Source organism: Mus caroli, unplaced genomic scaffold, assembly GCF_978045245.1.
Source record: "Mus caroli unplaced genomic scaffold, Mus_caroli_1 scaffold_4, whole genome shotgun sequence".
Lineage (NCBI taxonomy): Eukaryota > Metazoa > Chordata > Mammalia > Rodentia > Muridae > Mus > Mus caroli.
Genome location: NW_028227259.1, coordinates 73,321,256 through 73,341,526, shown reverse-complemented (window position 1 = coordinate 73,341,526; position 20,271 = coordinate 73,321,256). Strand labels below are relative to the sequence as shown.

The 20,271-nt window shown below is 34.2% G+C and overlaps 1 protein-coding gene across 1 annotated transcript in view; it reads left to right on the top strand.

Annotated features, from left to right (window-relative positions):
• The first annotated feature begins 829 nt into the window (after positions 1 to 829).
• Gabrg1 (gamma-aminobutyric acid type A receptor subunit gamma1) overlaps positions 830 to 20,271 on the top strand; it is a 79,038-nt gene continuing 59,596 nt past the window's right edge. The window contains exon 1 of the mRNA XM_021163034.3: positions 830 to 1,082. Coding sequence (XP_021018693.1) covers positions 979 to 1,082 — 104 coding nt within the window. The 5' untranslated portion in view covers positions 830 to 978. The remainder of the gene's footprint in view (positions 1,083 to 20,271) is intronic.

Below are 20,271 nucleotides of genomic sequence, written 5' to 3'. Positions count from 1 at the left end.
AAATGTACTTGGGCAGGAGTAACGCAACAGGATCACCCAGGCCAAACGTTACAACAACGCCTTTGACTGAAGGAGCTAGTACAATCAGTTTTATGGGTTTTGTGTTTGTAAAATACGAGAGTACTTGCCTGGTATTCTCCGTTACTGTCATTTTCCTGACTGAAGAGAGATGTACATTGCAAATCGGCACACTAGAAACCAGGCAGCAGGAGGGGGTGGGGACGGAAACGTGCTTAAGGGGAATGAGTCCAGCCTGCTCTTTCATTCACTGAGTTTTACTCTCCCCAGCTCTAGAGAGCTCATCTGTGCAGGGCATTGTGTCAGGTCCTATGTCTGCAAAGAGAAACAAGACACTGTCCGGAATCAAAATTAAGTAACAATAATTAATTATAATAAAAAAATAACAATATTCTCTTCAGAGCAGAAAGAGTCAATTGGGCTCTGTCCACAGGGCACTACCCGGGGCTCTCGATTGAAGGCAAATTAAAATAAATAAATAAATAAATAAATAAATAAATAAACAATAAAAATAAACAAATAAGTGATTCTTAGCCAAGGAAAGGGAAGAGGTAGTGGCCCCGATATAGAACATCAGGGCAGCGGGAGAAGCAGCATTTCCCTCGGGAGTCCGACTCTCAAGACCACACCAATGTTTCTCAGGGACTGGAACTGAGAAGAGGTTTATTTTTCTTTTCCAAAAAAACCGAGCCCTTTTCCCCACTGGGCTTGATTTCTAGTATGGGAAACCCCGCCTTTGTGGAACGCTGATTGGTCCAACTCTTTTTGAGATAATTTATGCCGCATCCACCCGGTGTGATTGGCTCTTTAGCTCAGTTCTGCTGGGAGTCGCATCCTACCTGCTTCGGAGGTGTACTGCCTATCCACTCCTTGTACTCACTGTGCTGCTGCTGTGGCTTGAGGCAAAACTCTGGGCTTGGGGACTGAGCTTGTGGAGGAAGGACCTTAAAAGCGACCCCGATGGGTTCTGGGAAAGCCTTCCTCTTCTCTCCTTCCCTCCTGTGGAGTCAAACTAGAGGAGTGAGGTTGATATTCTTGTTACTAACCCTGCATCTGGGAAACTGGTGAGTAAATTCAAGGACTTGAAACTGTCTCTAATTTTCTTTTCTTAAAAAAAAAAAAAAATCATTCCAAGCAATTTGCATTTTTCCGGGACATGTGCAATGTTTGCCATCATTGTATTTTCTGAGTCTGCTTACTTGGAGACTGCATGAACTTGGCCTATTTCTGGAGAATAGACGTTAGTTCATTTGTTTTTAAGTTTTACAGGATTATAAACTAATGTAGGCTTCATTTCCACAAAGGAGATTAGGAGTAGAAATGACTTTGCCAATATATTTGGGATTGAATGGTGCTGATGAACTTTCTAGATGATTCTGCATTTTAAAGACAAAGTTATTTCAGAAACTTTGTGTTAGATAGCATGTTGTTTATGCTGTTTGTGTATAAGCAAATATTATGGTTTTTTTTTTTCTCATTTGTTTTTGGGTAACATTCTTGATTGAGCTGTTCTTTTATAAGCTAGGTTTGATTATACATCTATCATAAATACACACACACACACACACATATATATACATATATATACAGAAAAAATATCAGAAATAACTATCTATTTTATTAGAAACAACTTTGAAAGTCTTTCAGGACACTCTGAATGTCTTGGCTGTATTTGTGTGTGGTACTACCATACATAAATCTTCAGTGTGGCAAGAGCAACACTGGACTGTAAAGCCTTTCAAAACTTTGAAGTCATCCTGCGAGTGAAAGAAAATCTCCCACTTGGGCTGTGAAGGAGACAGAATATAGATGTTGTCACATTTGGTTAAGGCATAGACACTTTAAAAGTTTTTATGCTTTTCATTCATTGTTTCATTTGCTTTAAATGAATTTGCATTCAGGTTATAGTATTCTATGCTTTATTGCTGCTTAGAATCCCAGTAAAGCACAATTACTGTGAAGATAATTTTTGTATATGAATTTTTGTTGTCATTACCAATAGCTGAACATCTGTATATCCTCAGAATGTGAGCACTGGATATGAGCATAAGCAACACTGGCCTTTCTGGATTAAAAATCTGATATTTAGTATGCTTAGGTTTCATAGATTCTGCCCGTCCTTTTGCCTTAGAGTTTTAAATGTCCTCTATGTACAGACAATGTAATGAATGATTCATTCTATACCCTATGTTGTAATGGTTTATGTCCTTGACTATATCATGTTTAGCAGAAGATATTTAAGGAGAAATGGTAATTTTATACCATTGCAAAAGAAACCTCAGATTGGCTCAGTGCTTTTCTGGAGTAACAACCTGCATGCTCTTTTTAGCTTTATAACTTCACATTTCTATTTCAGTCATGTAGGGATAACTGTCTCACAAAGAGCATATTGTCTATCCAAATAGATGTTTCGTTCGGAGTAGATTCACATTTCATTCATTGTAGCTGGCTCGCAAACTCTCACCATGCTGCTCAGGGTAAAGAGCTCTGAGGTGCTGTGGGGAGGGAACTCGTTGTATGCATGCTTTCACCTGACACATCTCTTTAAACTCAGTGGCTACAGTAGTTTCATCTACAAAATGTAGGATAGCAATAAACCCTGCCTGACTGCTTCAAATAGTCATAGTCAATACATCCGAGATTTGAAATGACATATTCTGTGATTTAAAGGTATTTTCATGGGTTTGAGTAGTACTGAAGAGGAAAATTCTAATGTGACCACCATCTCCTTTTTATTGTGTGTGAGAGAGAGTGAAAATAAGTTACAGGGTTCAAATTTATAAATAATTCATTTATCATTATTATATAGATAAATTGGATTACTATTGTCAAATCAACAAATGCATATTGAAACAAATCTAAATATTGCTACGATTCCATGGTTTGAGTGTCTCAATTATGAGCATTTATGGCTATATTTTATAAAGCAGGCAAAGTTGTGATGAGTTTTATATTTTCTCAATGCACACTCGTAGAAAATTGTCATCGCTACTTATAAACTATACATGATCATAAAAATACTCTCCCCTTCCCCATTAACTTAAGGTTTCTCTTCTCAACACATCAAAGGTTCTGCCTATAAGAATTTCAGTGTCATACTAGTTTCTAAAATACACTTTCAATGTCATCTATTTAGAGATTTACTAACTTGGGTTATATTACTTTTTATATCAAATCAATGGGGAGGTCTTGTTTCCACATTAGTTTCCATAAAGAGCAAAGAGAGACAGTATATTGGCTTTCCATATTGCTGAGTTATTAAAGCTCATAATCTTATTGTATCTAAAAAGCTCTGCTCATAGATCCTGGGTTTCATCCTCCAGGAGAGGCCGTGGCATCTTGAAAACTTAGTTTGATGCTTCGCCAGCTTCATGTCACTTTTGTAATGTTAGAAAAAACAATAAAAGGAAAACAATCAAGTTCACATGGAGTAAAAAAAAATCTCTTAAAATTTTAGCAGTTCTAAAAGGTAAGCCATTGTAACCTTTGAGAATTTACATTTTTGGAAACCTGAAGAAATCTATTTAAACATTTCTAAAAGTTTAAAAAGTCCACTGCAGCATTCAGTTTTCCATATTAAATGCAACCACTTTTAAAATATATTATTTTAGGTAATTTCAGGAATAAATTTATGAGTGTGGTAGTTAATAAAAGATTTTTTTATATGTTTCTAGCATTTAGGCTTATTTTTCTAGTACAATACCAATGGTAACCATGTAAATGTTCCATGATTGAACATACTGAAAGGACTCCAGAGACCAATTGATTGTGAAATGAGAATATTATAGTTGATGAAAGTTCTGGATAAAGAATCTTTTAGAGTATCTAAATACAAACTTACAGTTCAGTTGTTCTCCATTCTGTATATTGAAAGACTTTGGGCTAAGCAATAAAGGAAATGCTTCATACTGCAATTAGAGGTCAAAGACATTTTGTATTTATATACATGGGATTCTATGTTTTAGGAGTATAAGAAAGAAGGTATAGTCCCAAGAAGAAGGAGTCAATGTAGGATAGAAAATTGAATAATGGCAGTTGAGGTCTTAGGAAAATGAAGGTCACATGTAGCAAATAGCTTCCAAGAAGGGCGGGAATTTGTAGGAACAACTTAAATGAAAGATTTCCAGTGAATATTCCTATATAGGAGGTATTAAGAGGGAATCCTGGTCTTCATCATCAAATTTCAATTTCAGTTTCAGCTCTCATTTGATGCACAGAAGACTAAGTTTCCAAAATCAATTCTGAGATTAAAAATATTTGGGGAAAATCCCAGCACATAATAGTATGAGAAGGACATAGTAGCAGATATTGTGTAGACTCATCATAATTCTAATATTATTTAACTTTTAAAGTGGTTTTAAATTCAGCAGTATTAAATATTGAACCACTACATATTCTTAAGTATCATTTAGATTTTAATGAGATCATCATTTATTTATTAAAACATAGTTATTGATATCAATACCAATTGATTACAAAGTAATTACTGGTAGGCTTAATCTAGCAAATGAGGTAAACACAATGTTTATATAAATGAAGCTTATCTTTCTGCTAAGTTCTATATGTGCTATATTAAAGAAAAATGTATAGCCCAAATAAGGAAACAGAATGTCAAAAGTCCAAAGAAAGTCTGCTTATAGTTCTTCACCTAAGGGTAAGACCTTGAGAAATTTCCTCCTCCCATGTTACAATATCAAATGGCATTTAGTTATTAAGTTTTGTTTAATCAACTATATTGTAGAGATTTCATGTGTATAGCTTCCATGTCTTATCTAAAAAACATGGCTATCATAGTGGTTCTCAATTTATGGGTCAAAACTCCTTTGTGTTTGCATATCAGATATACTACATATCAAATATTTACATTATGATGCATAACAATAGGGAAATTACAGTTATAAAATGGCAACAAGATGATTGTATGGTTCTGGGTCACCACAACATGAGGGGTTGTATTAAAGGGTTGCAGCGTTAGGAAGGCTGAGAACCACTTGTCTCCTGCTTGGAGCCATTGGCCTTTACAACTTTTCTACATCCTCTTCTTCAGTTTTCCTTTAGCTTTCAGTACAAGGGTTGCATTGTAGATGTATAAATTGAGGATGGATACTCTATGGATTCTGCATTTTGACTAATTTTGGATCTCTGAAATCCTCTCTATTTGTTGGAAAGAGAAGCTTCTTTGTAGAGAGGTTAGAGTTACTCTTATCTGTGAATACAAGAGTAAGTGCTGAGACTACAGTTGACAATTGTATTGGTTTAGTAGAAGGTTCTCCTCTAGGGTGTATGACATCTCTTGTCATGGTAGTTGGCAAGTTTGTAGAATCAGCCATTAGTTTCCTTCTATTGGTCATCCTTAAATTTAATTACGAAGCTGTTTGTTATCCTTCCATTAAATATTTTATTACTGTACCAGTGATAGTATCTCATTAGGTTGATAATTGTTATGATTCATTGGCTTTTGTGATGGGTAGAATTCCTTAGTCAGGTAACAGCCTTTTCTGATAATGTGGGAGCTAACACTCAAAGAGGAGGTTGCCACATCACTTCCAGCTTTGTTGCTTCAAGTTCTTTACCTGAAGTTTGTGGTATCTTCAGCAATAGAGTTTTGCCTTTGAATTCTGGGAGGCAACCAATGACAGTGGTAATAAAGTACACTGTTTTGATAGTCTAATGGACTCATCTGTCCAACAGCTCAATAGGCAGTTTTTCATGCCTGCTACTGGGTTTGCTAGATAGTCTTTAGCTTCTAGTGTGTGAATTCTGACCCCATAATGAGCAACTCCATTGATGTATAAATAAATTTCAAGTCAGAGAATGCAAATATCACATTTTCCAGTAATGAGCTGCCTGCTAGGTTATCTAATCCCATTGGTTAGTCACTGAACATTAAGAACAACACTAAATGATTCAATTGAATATACATACATGTATATTCATATAAGGGCTTGTGACCTTTATAGATATAACTAGTATACACACACATACACACACACACACACACACACACACATATATATGAAAGGAGACTAAACTCTAGCTACTTTGCCTCATTTTACAAATGAAAATACAAAGGCATAAAGACTTTTAGTATATATTAAGGGTCATTTTGCTCTTAAGAGCTAAATAAAAAAAATTCACATGTTCTCTGACCAGAACCTGCATTCTTAATACCAAACATTAACAAATGCACTGTAAGTCAAATCAATGAGTATGGTTCTTGATGGATGGGGACTGGAGAAGAAATAAAGAAACAAAGGAGCTATTATGTAATGAAAAGAGAAGAAAAAGAGACTGAAGAAAAGAAAGAAATGGAAAGTCATGGAAATATAATTGTGGGTTCAAAGAGTGAATAGAAAATCTAGTGCATACCTATCTTGTAGGTCATTTATGCTAGGTTCATTATTTTAGGGGAAAATATTAGGGAATGCTGAGTATTTGATGACTAAAAAAATGACATGGTAGAAAAGAATCAAAAGCAAGAACTTACAGTTTAGATACAATTTGTTTTAAGGAATAGCAACTTATTGTTTCATGGTTCTATAGAAAGTCACAGTGAGATTTATTATATATAGGTGTACCACACACTACAAGCAAGCAATGAAAGTCACAGGAAGCCACAGTTTTTCAACAAAGAGATAATAGATGCCTTATCACCAAATCCATTGAAGCAGAAGCTTGTTAGAGTGTTCTTGTACTCAGTGGGAGGTTGATGAGATTTATGGTTTTTATCTATTTTTAAGCAGTATCTAATTTTCTCCATACTAAAATAGTTTGGCCAATTGAATTCTAATGCTTTAACAAATAGCCTTAGCTCTTAATTCATTCAGTGAATATTTCTTGCCCATTATTCATCTAACAACTATTTACTCAGTGCTCACCATGTGTTAACCAGTGTCTTGGAACCTGGTGCTAAAGTGGTAAGCGAGAAAAACCTATGGCCCCTTGTGTTTGTAAGGTATAAAAAGAACATTGATATGACACAGGATGGATATATCAGGTCTTATTACAATTGAGTTTGAGTTCTGTTGCTCATTGTGTTGATAGTTTGTTAATAGAAACAAATAAATACAATAAAACCCTGTAAGTGGTGCTCCACCTGCTAAATGAGGTGCAGTGCTAATGGTTAATACTCTGGCATCAGTGCAAATCCAATCAGATACCATACGCTCCGGACCGGGTTAGACTGAAATTGGTCCAGAGTTACAGAATGAGTGCATGAGAAATAGGTCACAGCCATGTGTGTGTATGAGTTGCTATTAGGAAGTTTGATATTTTTTGGAAACATCATTTCTCTGATCACCTCCTGTAACATTGTAGTAGAAACAGCATTTCTGTAAAGGCTCTGTAATTTCCTATAACAGTGAAGTTCTGGATTATAGACATCATTTTCTCCCAGGAAACATGTAGTCTGTCAATTGACATGTCTCTTTATGTTTGGACAGCTGAAAAGCAATGTTAAGAGACTACCAAGCCACGGGGACATGGGAACACACTTAGAGATTCTAGATTCTAACTTGCAGCTGCATGGATAGATCATGGATAAATCGGGAAATCAATGCTTATTGAATGTTGAGTTTAACATGAACATTTTACTATTGGTGTGGTCAAGTTTCTGAAATAGATTTAGAAGTGTTAGAATTAAGGGTTCTGGCCGTTAAGTAATCATTGTTTGTACTTCTGAGATGATCACTACAAGCTAGCAATATGAGAATTTCTTAAATGCAGGATGCATATTTTCAGGATTTACAAACGGGTATTTCCAGGATTTACTTAGTAGCAATTCCATTTTAACAGCCCAGATTGTCACAATTAGCATGTAGAAGAAAAAAATGATCACTTCTTTCTGTTACAATCATTTGTCTCCTTTGCCTTCTGAGGATGTGTTCCACAAGGATCTTATATTAATGAATACTATACTCTTATTTTTGATCTCAGGACAGGAAACTGGCCTGGTCCTCTTATTTGGGTATACTACATCTGAATTCTTTCCTTTTAAAGGTGCTTTAAAATATTCTGTAATTGAATAAGAATCAACATGATGCCTTTACTTTGAAAAACTCTTGCAGATTTAAAGCATGTATCTGATGCATAGAGGCATCAAAGATTTAGGAAATGTAAACGTCTTGACAGATTGTGTCATATATAAATCCAATTTATGTCTTGTTAGGCTTTACGGATATAAATCAAAATGGAGACTTTAATGTTCCTTTTAATATAATTTATACACAGTGGCCACTTAAAATATACTGTACTGAAGATTATGCTTGCCTTGTTTTTCTAAAAAAAATCTCCTATGGAAGTAGCTACAAGGACATTCATAATCTTTGGATATTGACCATAATTCTGAAGACTGTTTCAAAAGATCATCGGTTCCTAGTTTCCTAAAGTCAATTTAAGGGGCTAAAGGGGTGGGTGACCCAGCATTTGGAGCACAGTGATTTCAGAAGACAAAAGTTTGAGTCCAGGTATTTGCATTGGGTGAGTGGAAACTGTCTGTAACTCCATCTTCAGGGTCTCTATCATCTTGTTCTGTTTTCCAGAGGGACATATGCTTGTGTGTATACCCCACCGCCACATACACACAGAGTTCCAAAATTTTAAGGACAGAGTTCATCCAGAAAATAAATAAATAAAACAGACAAAACCCAAAATGTTGGCACCTTTCATGTTTTATTAGTAACACTTGCAACTGTATTTTTTACTGTATTATGTATCAGTAAAAAGAAATATTTCAAAATAGATATCTCAAATATTATGAAAAATATTTTTATCATTTTATTTTTATCATCTTTCTAAATTTATGCTTCTAGTCAAGATTTTTTTTCAAAAATCTACTCTGCTATATTTCTGTCTCTTTCTTATTAGAAAAAAAGTTTTCAATCTTATAGCTCTAATCTGACTTAATAAACTATGTTGCAAAAGCTTAGGAACTGTTCAAAATATTTTTAAAAGCATAAATGACCTGAGAAGACCTCACTCCTATGGAAGGAGTTATGGGTGGTAGATAACAGGGAAGGGAGGGAGAGTCACTCACTCTCCCTTTGGGGACCTAGTTGCTGGTAGTTTGCTTCTGCTGTTGATCGAGTGTCACTAATGTGTGCAAGGATAGCCCTAATAGGACTTAGCAGGTTATTAAATATAAAAGAGGGCGTGAATCTCAGAAGGAGTTGGGGTAGCACTACAGGAAGTTGGTATGGTAAGGTTAGGTACTAAGGTAGTCTTTATGGTTATGATCCAAATATATATGTTCAATTTTCAAATAATAAGAATTCATAAGATAAACAGCAGCAACAAAACATAATGTGTGAAAAAATGAAATCTTTATAGATAAATACATTTAGCTATACTCTTTTTTTATTGGCTTAGTATTTTATACTAAAGATGAAATCTGGTTTATAAAGTATATATAAATATATTTTCTCAGTTTTATACACATGAATTTTGGGCTTATGTGTCCATGGGTAAATAATATACATGACTTTTATTACAATAAGTTAATCAATATTTCTAAATTACTTCACACAGAGCAAGTCTCAGAGTCCATTAATGGTTATACAATGCCATTTATCCATCTTCTTACTGGTGATGGACCATTTAATATTGTGTTAGTGTGATGCTTAAAAGTCTTGTTATATTTTAATGTATTTTACCAGTGAATGTTAACATAGAGTTTACTCTATTTTTTTTTTTTACAATCTTTGAATTCTCATTTGCTTACTGTGGTATGTATCTCTTTCTTGTCTCTAGTGAACTCTAAAGCGAAATTTGTTATATATATTTTCTAATTTTTTACTCTTTCCTATTGATGTTTTCATATGCTCTTTAAGAGCTGGCAGTTTATTACACTTCAACATTAATTCTATCAACAATTTTCTGTTATAAATCTGGTTTTTATTTCTCATAACTGAGTTAATCACAATTTCAATGCATTTTGCTAGATACAACACTATTTTATTTCTAAATATACAAGTAATTTTTTTCTACTCAACAAATTTCCACATCAGTGGATATGATTCTGGAAATTTAAGTATTTTCCATTGAGTTTATGTTTTTGTTTTCTTTTGCTAAGTTTGGTAAATTTATTTTTAAAATGTTTCTTATTTGAGAAATGTTGCATGCATACAACGGTCATGTGAATGAGAGAGATTTCCCCATGGACTCCAGGATTTGAACACTGTCTCCATGTGGTGATGCTGTTTCTGGAGCTTTAAGATGTATGTCCATATTGTTAGATATTAAGGCACTGAGGCAGGCACTCAGGTTCAAAGCCTCACACTATCCTAAGTTCAGTCTTTCTGCCTTGAGCTCTCTTCTTTCTGTTCCTATTTTAATCTCTGAAATTTGCTGCAATGCTTTCTGTTATCCTTCAGAAAGTGTCTAGGTTATCTTTCTTATATTCAAGTCACATTATCTAGGTCATGGGTCTGTCTTAGTCAGGGTTTCTATTCCTGCACAAACATCATGACCAAGAAGCAAGTTGGGGAGGAAAGGGTTTATTCAGCTTACATTTCCACATTGCTGTCCATCACTGAAAGAAGTCAGGACTGGAACTCAAGCAGGTCAGGGAGCAGGAGCTGATGCAGAGGCCATGGAGGGATGTTCTTTACTGGCTTCCTCCTCTGGCTTGCTCAGCCTACTCTCTTATAGAACCAAGACTACCAGCCCAGGAATGGTTCCACCCACAAGGGGCCTTTCCCCCTTGATCACTAATTGAGAAAATGCCTTACAGTTGGATCTCATGGAGGCATTTCCTCACCTGAAGCTCCTTTCTCTGTGATAACTCCAGCTGTGTCAAGTTGACAAAAAAATAGCCAGTACATGGGTCTGACCACGGCAGTGGAAAGGTAGCAAATATACATACAGTGTGTCTGATAAAGCCAATCCTCCAGTCCTTTTGCTCCAATTTCTACTTTGTCCTCCATCATGACTCCCTTTCAACTATATGCCTTCTGTTTTTCTCATTTCTACACCAAGTCCATGCAGCACTGCCAATGGGTATGTGCACAGCTTAATAACGTCTACTTGAACATGAATATCACTCCTAAAGGATCATTCCTTAAAAAAAATGGTCTCTGTTTCTCCCAGCCGACTTCACTCCTAAAGGATCTTCAGTGCGGAATGGGGCCTCTTGGAACCTCCCATGAGAAATTTATAACAGATACACATTTCCTTCTTGAAACCCGCCAATTGACATATTTACTTAATGGTGTTTTCTTATGTTTGTGCACAAAGGAAGAAAAAACTAATCACATTTTTAAAAAAATCATAAGGAAACCTACTACTATAGAACCATCCTAAAATCTATACACATACAAAAAGAACTTAAAAGGAGTTATCTTACAATTGAGTGACAAAGCTCTTACTAGATAGAATAGGCTAACAAATAAACAGTGTAGTATCAGAAATGGGTTACTGTTTTTTGAAGCTGTTGCTCAGCGAGGGCCCATATTTCCCCTTATATTGCATATTGGTACCAATGATCTTGGTTAACCTGGGATTGGTAAGACCCTATCACTGAAGATACCAGATGCTTGCGTCATAGAACAAAGAGAAATAAAATTAGAATTCACCTGAAAGATTCAAACCTATTGGCTAGTTTTCCTAGTGCTAGAAGGATCAATACGTAGAGCTAGAATATAAAAATAATCATCAATATTGCCAAGTACCAATAATTACTAGCATTGGAAACATGCTTAGTCTAGCATTAGAGACATGCTTAGTGGTATAATAGTGACACAACCATCATGAGAGTAGATATCCATCCATTTGTGGTTAGATTTATTACCAGCTCCACCAAATGAAAATCATACACTGTTGGGCTACCCAAGACTGTCATTATTCTGATAAATAGACATGTCATTAGACTCAATGACTTATTATACCCATATAGTAGTGTATCTTTTGCATTAGGTGATGAACAACACAGACTCTCAACTGGACAAAATCCAGAGAATGAAGGAATGTTGAGTGCTCAGTCATAAATTGAACATCTGTATCACACTCATTCTTAAATGCTCAAGGAACATTATAGAAGAAGGTGTAAAAGTTGTAAATGCTGGAAAGGGTGGATATAGAATTAGATATAGTGGGGAATTTACATAGAAGAGCTTTAGATGTTGTGCATGCACAAGATGAATCCAGACAAAACCCAGCATAGAACTCAGATGGAACCCAGATGGGCTTGATGTCCTACTTCAAATGTGGATCCATTGGCAACTGATAGTTGCAGGAAGAGGCAGAGTCAGTTTTCTTACAGGAGTTGGCCCTGTTATGTGGAACGTGCTCCAGTGGATGATCATACATCCAACAGAATATGAGCAGATCAATTTGGACTTGAAAAGGGAAAAAAGGAAACAGTTATTTAGGTAGGGAAGGGAATGGGTCTTTGTGGAACTGGGAAAGGATGTTGAATATTATCAAAATGCATTGCTTAAAATTCTCAAAGATGGAATAAAAATAAAAATATAAAGATTATTGAATGTTTCATGAGCAGCAGATCAAAGGTGGAACTTGTGTAGGCAATCCATATTTATGTTTACAACTTACATAAAATATTTATAAATTATCTGACATTTTTTCTGTTATTTTGGAGTTAATATTAAATAAGGGAAAATAATGTATGTACATATAGAAATATAATATATATGACATACACATAATTATAGAAATGCATAATATGTTTTCTCTAAGTCTTATATATAATTAAAATAAATTAAGTATTAAGTACTTATTTAATTATTTATAGATTTTTAGAATGATAATGTGACTTGAATATAAGAAAAATAAATACCCTTAGTTAAGGCTAGATTAAAATTTCACATAAAATGATCAGATAAGTCAAAACTATATAAATATATAAAGTATTATCCATGATAATTGGTAGAGGAGCAAAAGTTTAAGATGGCAGACCAGATGAAGGAACTGGTGATAGCCTTTCTGGATGCATAGAAAACCTTCAGACTAGGATCCAGGATTCTAAAAATGGAGTGTGTGTGTGTGTGTGTGTGTGTTTGTGTGCGTGCGCGTGCGGTATGCCCTGCATTTTTACAGTATTTCAGTGTTTGTTGTGTTGATTATTAAGTATAAGGATCCATGAGCTGAAATAACGAGATCTAAGAGAGTTTCTGGTGAATTCTGTCTTGAAATTAGAAGTATGAATATTGGAAAGTTCTTCAAGTCTTTCAGAAACTTACCTTGCACTGTAAAATGTGCAGTTAACTGTACATTAATTGTAAAAATGGCCATAATGGATACCTTACTTTAGGCACATGCCTATGTATTCAGTCATGGAGAAAATAATAATAGAGATACTATTTTCTGCAGTGTTATACTGTAGGTAATGGGGTTGCCTGAGAAAACAAATGAGGCTAATCCCAACAGTTGAAAGTTTTCTTTGAGAAAGCATGTTCTGGAACCAGGAGAGATGATCAGTAATAATTGTCTCACAGAAATTAGTTTCTTTCAGTTTAAACAACTCCTAAGATCCATAGGGAAAGGATTGTCCATCTTTAGCTACTACTTGATGGATGTGTACCTGCATGGCAGTAAAGAAGTACAGACTGAGTAAGATTGACCTGCAGTTACAAAGCCTGAGTCTAAAACTATTCTTCAGAGATTTATTGACTTAATGAGGATTACCATGACAAAAGTCATGTCACATTGAATGGGTAGGGCCTTACAAATTAGATTTACTCTGTCTATTTAATTTCTTTCTTTAAATAGGAACATCTACAAGAAAGAAATTCTGACACCAAATACTATTGAGCATAAAATATTGAGTATCATCAAGTTAGTTCATTTGAGCAAAAGAGAATGGAAACTGTTAAAATCAGATTAAGAAATGTATATAAAAGTATATAAATTCCTTTCCTTTTTTTAATCTGAAATTTTCCCCAGATATAGAAGACTATGTGTAATTTTTTTTTATTCCACACTTATCATTGTCTTTCACAGAAAAATCTTCCTTAAATATTTCCAATTTACAATGGCTTAAGGACAATTTCTAACATACACAAATTCACAAGATCTGCAAATTCACAAGACTTGTACAAATTCAGTCAAACTAGATCAAATCACAGCATAAAGAAGGGAAAATAGTTACAAAATTCCCACCCCAAACAAGAAACTACTGCAGTTTATTTTATAGATTTATGGGAGGAAAAATCAGTTTTCTCCACTGTGTTACATTGGATATATCAACACAATTTAGGACTGTCTTCATGTTCAGAAATAGCTGACCAACACAAAATGGATATCATGCTGCCTGCCTGAATTTGTGTTGTGTGTGTGTTTATGTTTTTATTTACTTATTTTGACTTTTTGTTCTTTGATTTTGTTGTTATGTTTATGAGGGAGAACATGAGGAAAAGTGAAGTTGGGCTGGCTTGAGACAAGGGATGATTTAAGAGGACTTTGGGAAGGGGCAAAATTATCATCCAAATATAGTGTATATAATGAAAGAAAACACTACCTAGTTGACACATGATAACAAAATCCTATATAGAACTTGAAGAGGAAAATATTCATTCTGGCCAATTCCTTCTTTAAATTTGATCTTTTGCAGGATCTGTTAAATTTTAATAATTATATACAATTTCACTTCTGTGAACTTTGCTAAGACTGAAGGTGTATGTATCTTGGAGGAATGTTATGTTACTGATCAAATCCATATTATTTTTACATGAATTGTGGTGATATTTACATATTTGCCATTCTTTGGGTGACCAAGAACTAAGATCCAAGACTAGATATCCTGGAGACTTTAGATAAAACCAAATGCTATTCTTTTAAAAGGAAAAAAATGTAGTAGTAATAAAATGACTACTACTAACATTCTATTATATCCTTTTAATGGCTTTGCTTAGCCATCAGAGAAGCTTCCTCCTGCAGCAGATGAGAACAAATACAAAGACCCACAGGCAGACTTCACTCAGAGAGTAAGAGACCCTGGAACACTCAGATCTTAAATGGATGCCTCTATCAGATCCTTCCCCTCAAGACTCAGAGAAATTGGCAGAGGGCAAAGTGATAATAGTGGAAAAGCCAGATGGATGGAAGACATCAAGAAAACAAGGTCCCCTGAATCACAATGATCAAAGAATATGTAATGAACTCACAGAGGTTGTGTTAATATACACAGGACCTTCACAGGAAGGCATCAAATCCCCTTTGTATATATTAGTATGGCTTTCAGTTTAGTGTTCTTATCAGATTTCTGAATGGAGAAATGAGCAGGTCTGTGATTTTTATACATTGTCCTGAGCCATATTCCTTCTGTTTATTTGTTTTGTTCAATTCCATTATGTTAGACTTTATTTTATCTTATATGCTATTGTATTATATTTATTATAAATTATTATGCACTCAAATTCTATTTGTTTTTTAATATGAGACAGAAAGTGTGCGGACCTTTGATGGGAAAGGAGGTGGGGAGGGGCTGGATTGATTAGATGAAGCTAAAGTGTAATCAAGATATATTATATGAAAAAAAAAATGAATGGTTTTCTCTTTAAAAAATCCTGCAGGAAAATAGTTGTCCTTAAAACATTGTTTTGTTTTGAATGTAATAATTACTATGCTTTTCCCAGCTACTCTCCACAGCACTTATGCAAGCAGGCAGTCAAGGCACAACACCTCTCTTGCTTCAGTAAAAACAGCTGTGTGTTCTATGGCTGTTATTATTTGCTGTTCTTTCAGCCTCACTGAATTGAATTACATTTTATTTTATTTTATTTTGATTTAGGCAAGTCAGTTCCAGAAAGGACCTGTATCTGCTGCCAAGCCATTTGTTTGAGTTTTCATGAAGAGTTTACCCATGACCATATAAAGGGCCATTTTCTAGATCCACAGATGTGTATAGCTCTATACTTATTGTGTAGTTCATGTTTGAGATGTCTCCTTACCCATGAACAGTGGTACTTGTGAAACCATCTCTCATTTTGCTACTTCTGTTTGGTTTCTGAGAAACACAGAGTACCAAACCAATGTACCCTTTCAAAATACAATATTTGTCCAGCATCCAATGATTTGCAAATAAATGAACTGTAAACTAAAATAACAATCTGGAGCAAAATCTTAATAACTTCTTTAAGCCCCACAGTTTTATTAACAGACCATTACTAATGTATAATCTAAACCTTCTATATTCTACAAGTTTTAATCTGGGGTCATTGCATTTCTCCTTCTATGCTCATCACCCAGAAAGATGCTAAACACATAGCAATCACTTGATAGTTATAGTAAATAAGATACCATCATTTACAAAGTAGCATTAGAATTGAAGCTAGACTATAATTCACAGCTCAGTTGTCTAGTAAATTTGTCCAAATCAGTAGGTGCTGTATCTATTCAGCATTCTTCTCTTTTACTCATGTATCATTATCAGTAACCTATTTTTCTAGCACTCATAGAGATTACATAGTATTTCATACTCACATTCTCAAAATGAATTATGTGATTTTTATCTACCAATATATAATAGATGCGTGTCATTTAGTGGTAAATTATATAGAGTAAAATAAAATAGCTGTAACATTATTAAATTTTATAGTATTCTAGCATTAATGAGAGAGTAAAGTAGATTGCTTTATACCTTAAATGCTTGCTGAATTCATACATAGTTGACTACTGTATTATTATCTATGGTTTTATAATTCCTACCAGATTTCTTTCTACCACAGTCTCATTCTCCTAGTTCATCATATGTTTGCCTGACTTCCAGACTGGTACAGCTCTACCTGTCTTATTTGAATGGACACCCTCACACTTGTATAACTAATATTTTACCCCTGGCTCAGCACCTTTGGAAAAAATTATTTGTCACTCATATTTATTAATATTTAAAGTAAATTTCATCATTTTCATTAAGTTAAGAGCTCTTAACTGGGCTTTATTTACTGAATGTTTTATGAAAATAGTAAAATATGTAAAATATGTATTTTGATAGCCACTTTCCCTTGAAAGGGTATTTAATCATTATGCCTTTTTAAGCTCAGTAAACCAACACTAATTATTATACCAAATAATCTAGCAAATTTTATTTACTCATATTGACATGGCAATATTTAAAAGTTCAGCTAATTAAATATACAGCATGATGTGGAAATAAGATCAAAACTTGTAGTCACAATGTCTGAGTACATATTATTTTCTTGAAAATATTAAATGGGGGCAACTCAGGTTTCTTGCCCAAGTACAGTTATCCTGTTGCATTTAATGTCTGTTGCTCACTCTTATTTCTGGAAAGCAGAGTTAGAATAATCACCCCATAATCATATAAGGTGCCATATTTGGTGTCTTTTGTAAAGGTGGTTTTAGCAGTGGTAGTAGGAGCAGCAGGAAGAGGAATTTTGCTTGTGATGAAGTAGTAATCAATTTGTTGGTTCCAAATTTTTGAAGTATAAGTAACAGTAGCAAAATATGAATTATATTTACTACACAGAGATGTTCTTCCATATATTTGCAGTACAATAAGTAATAGCCACCCTGTCCTTGTCCAGTAAATATATAGGGAATAGCTATGTAAAATTTATGACCCTGTCAGGGGAAATCACTTGAAATTTTAACCTTTCTTTTTCAATCCATGGGAAACAGGCAGATAATAGTCCTTTAGAGTTTAGAGACATTCCTTGGGCAATTCATTAAGATGGTCTGGATTACACTGTGTTTTTTTCTAGATTAATGGGAGAGACACCCTTGTGTGTCAGAATTAGAACATACTGCCCTTTTTATGTGAACTATCTATAGAGTTACTCTATAATTCATCATCTTAAGTAGGTCATTTTGTAAAAGAGAGGGATTTAAAAATAATTCCACAGCAACAGATTTGAAACGGGCTTGTCCTGAGAGAAGTTAAGGAATTTTCATCTTATGAATGAAAATTGGTTTATGGTGGTAGGTTGATATGCTTTAGGCACATGTATGTTATCATTATTTAAACATGGCTCCTCTTTTGAATGTATAGCAAAACCCACTTGTCTTTTCTTATATTATCTCTTAAATATTAGGTAAAAACACTTTCTACATGAAAAAAGAAAGTTATGTAGCCATCAAAGTACTTTCTGTATGCAGTAACGTGCCATCCGAGAACTTCCTGTATTGCACCATATTAAGTGTTCAGGAAAATATGATACATATGACATCAAAACATTCTTTAGTAACTCGTTACAGATAACTGTAGATGCAGAAGCTTCAGTGTAGGGTATAGAAGCCAAGATGAGCTAGGGCATGTTAAAGATATTTGAGAGAAAAATATAGGAAATGTTAATGTGAGAAGGGAAAATAGACAGGAGAAGCTTCGTGCCAAACAGTTGCTTGATGCATGTGAATCTTGAAAAAGAAGATGAAGTTTAGATGGACTGTCTTGAGAATACATTGCTCTTCTAAGAAAGGGAAGCATCAAACATGAATAGGTTCAGTACTGCCCCTGCATGTTCTGTTATTGCCTGAGAGCAACTGCTGGTAACTAGGGCCTGTATAGTTTCCGGGATGCTTCCAGGTGCCTTCAGCTGGATAACTTGGAGAGCAATGTTCCCAGGCTAGGGAATCTATCAGCAAATTTCAGGGCTATCATGATAATTAATCGACAGAATAATGTTCTATCTCTCCCCAGAAAAAGCTCCATTTAATTATTTATTTTTTATGATTAGAAATTCAATTCAGAACACTTTTTGGTATAGATGACAGAGAAGTTCATTCTTAGGCTGTGAATACTTCTATATTAGATGCTCTATTAATATTATAAATTATATATTGAAAAATTATATAATAATATTAAATAAAGAATAACATCTGTGGTTTCACTTGTATAAAATATTGAGTATACATGTCACCTGTTTTCTCACAAAATACTTAGACTACTTTATACATAAATGATAAACAAACTGCTTAATGTTATATTCATATAGTTTTGTGATCATAATGCCATATATTTCTAGTTTTGGTAAGTAATTTTTGAGATTAAATTCAAGACCTCATGCATACTAGGCACCTGCTTGAGTTCTCGGCTCCTCGGCTAAGTTCCTAACCCCCCTTTTCAGATGATTTATAATCATTAATTGGTTACATATGAACCATCTATTATGTGAATATTTAATCCTTTACTAAAGCATAGTCATAAAATGTCCGCTGTTTCTTAACTCAATAAACCCTGTTGTGTGTGATGTTTTTCAGTATTATTTGTTTGACTATATCTGCTCCATTTTAGGAAATATTCACTAAGTCAGGAATGTCATGCTATTTGTCATTGCATTTCCAGAATTTCACACAATATAAATACATGGTAATTTCTCCATAAATGAATGAAAACAGTGTGTTGGAGACCAATCTCCTTAGAAAGCCCTTTTCACAGAGAAGGTGTGATTCCTTTATATTCACATTTTCAGAATTGTGATTCCTTGAGGAATTTTTTATTCTTTGGAACCAAAAGATGCAGAAGGACGTATTCTAGACTTAGATCTTTCAATAAGCTTCCTGCATACCATGTAATGTGATCTTCTTCAAAGAAGCAAGTCTATATCCCACCATCTTTAGTAGAGATAAACCAGGTTATTCAGGAAACTTCAGAAGACACGATTTTAGCTTGTATAAGGTTTTAGAAACAAAAAATAAATTCACTTTGTATTTTTTAACACATAATGCATCCTGTAAATCAATTCCTTTCTTATCTATGAGGTAGTGATGTATGTGTTTTCCCAGAATTAATGCATATTAGATGACATAACATGTCAAAGGAACCACCACAAGATAAAAGTAGGCAAAGTTCCTTAAAACAATTGGTATTTAGTAGGCACAATTGCTGATAATAACAATGAAACCATTAATTATCAAAGTAGATAATTAGGAAAATTGCATAATCAAGACTCAAAGACTCATTGAGGTTACATTTACATGAATTTAAATTGCTTATATACTTCTTTGAGAATGAGTCCAGAAAATTTCTAATGTTAGTAAAGGAAATTTAGTCATGAGTATTTACTTCCTATTGTTACCCAAAATATGTCGATTTTACAGTAATCTCCAAACTGCTTACAAAACCTAAATAACCAGTAGAGCGTAAAAATTATGTTTCAAAAATTGTATTTTTACTTATCCAAGTAAGACCAACATGATATCAAAATACTTAACAAATATTCTGAAACTCATTTGGATAGCCTCAAGGAAGGTGTTGTGAAATTAGAATTAATGAAATTTCTTTTATATTATGAGATAAAATGAGAAAAATAGCTCTATAATATTAATAAGATCACTTTTCTG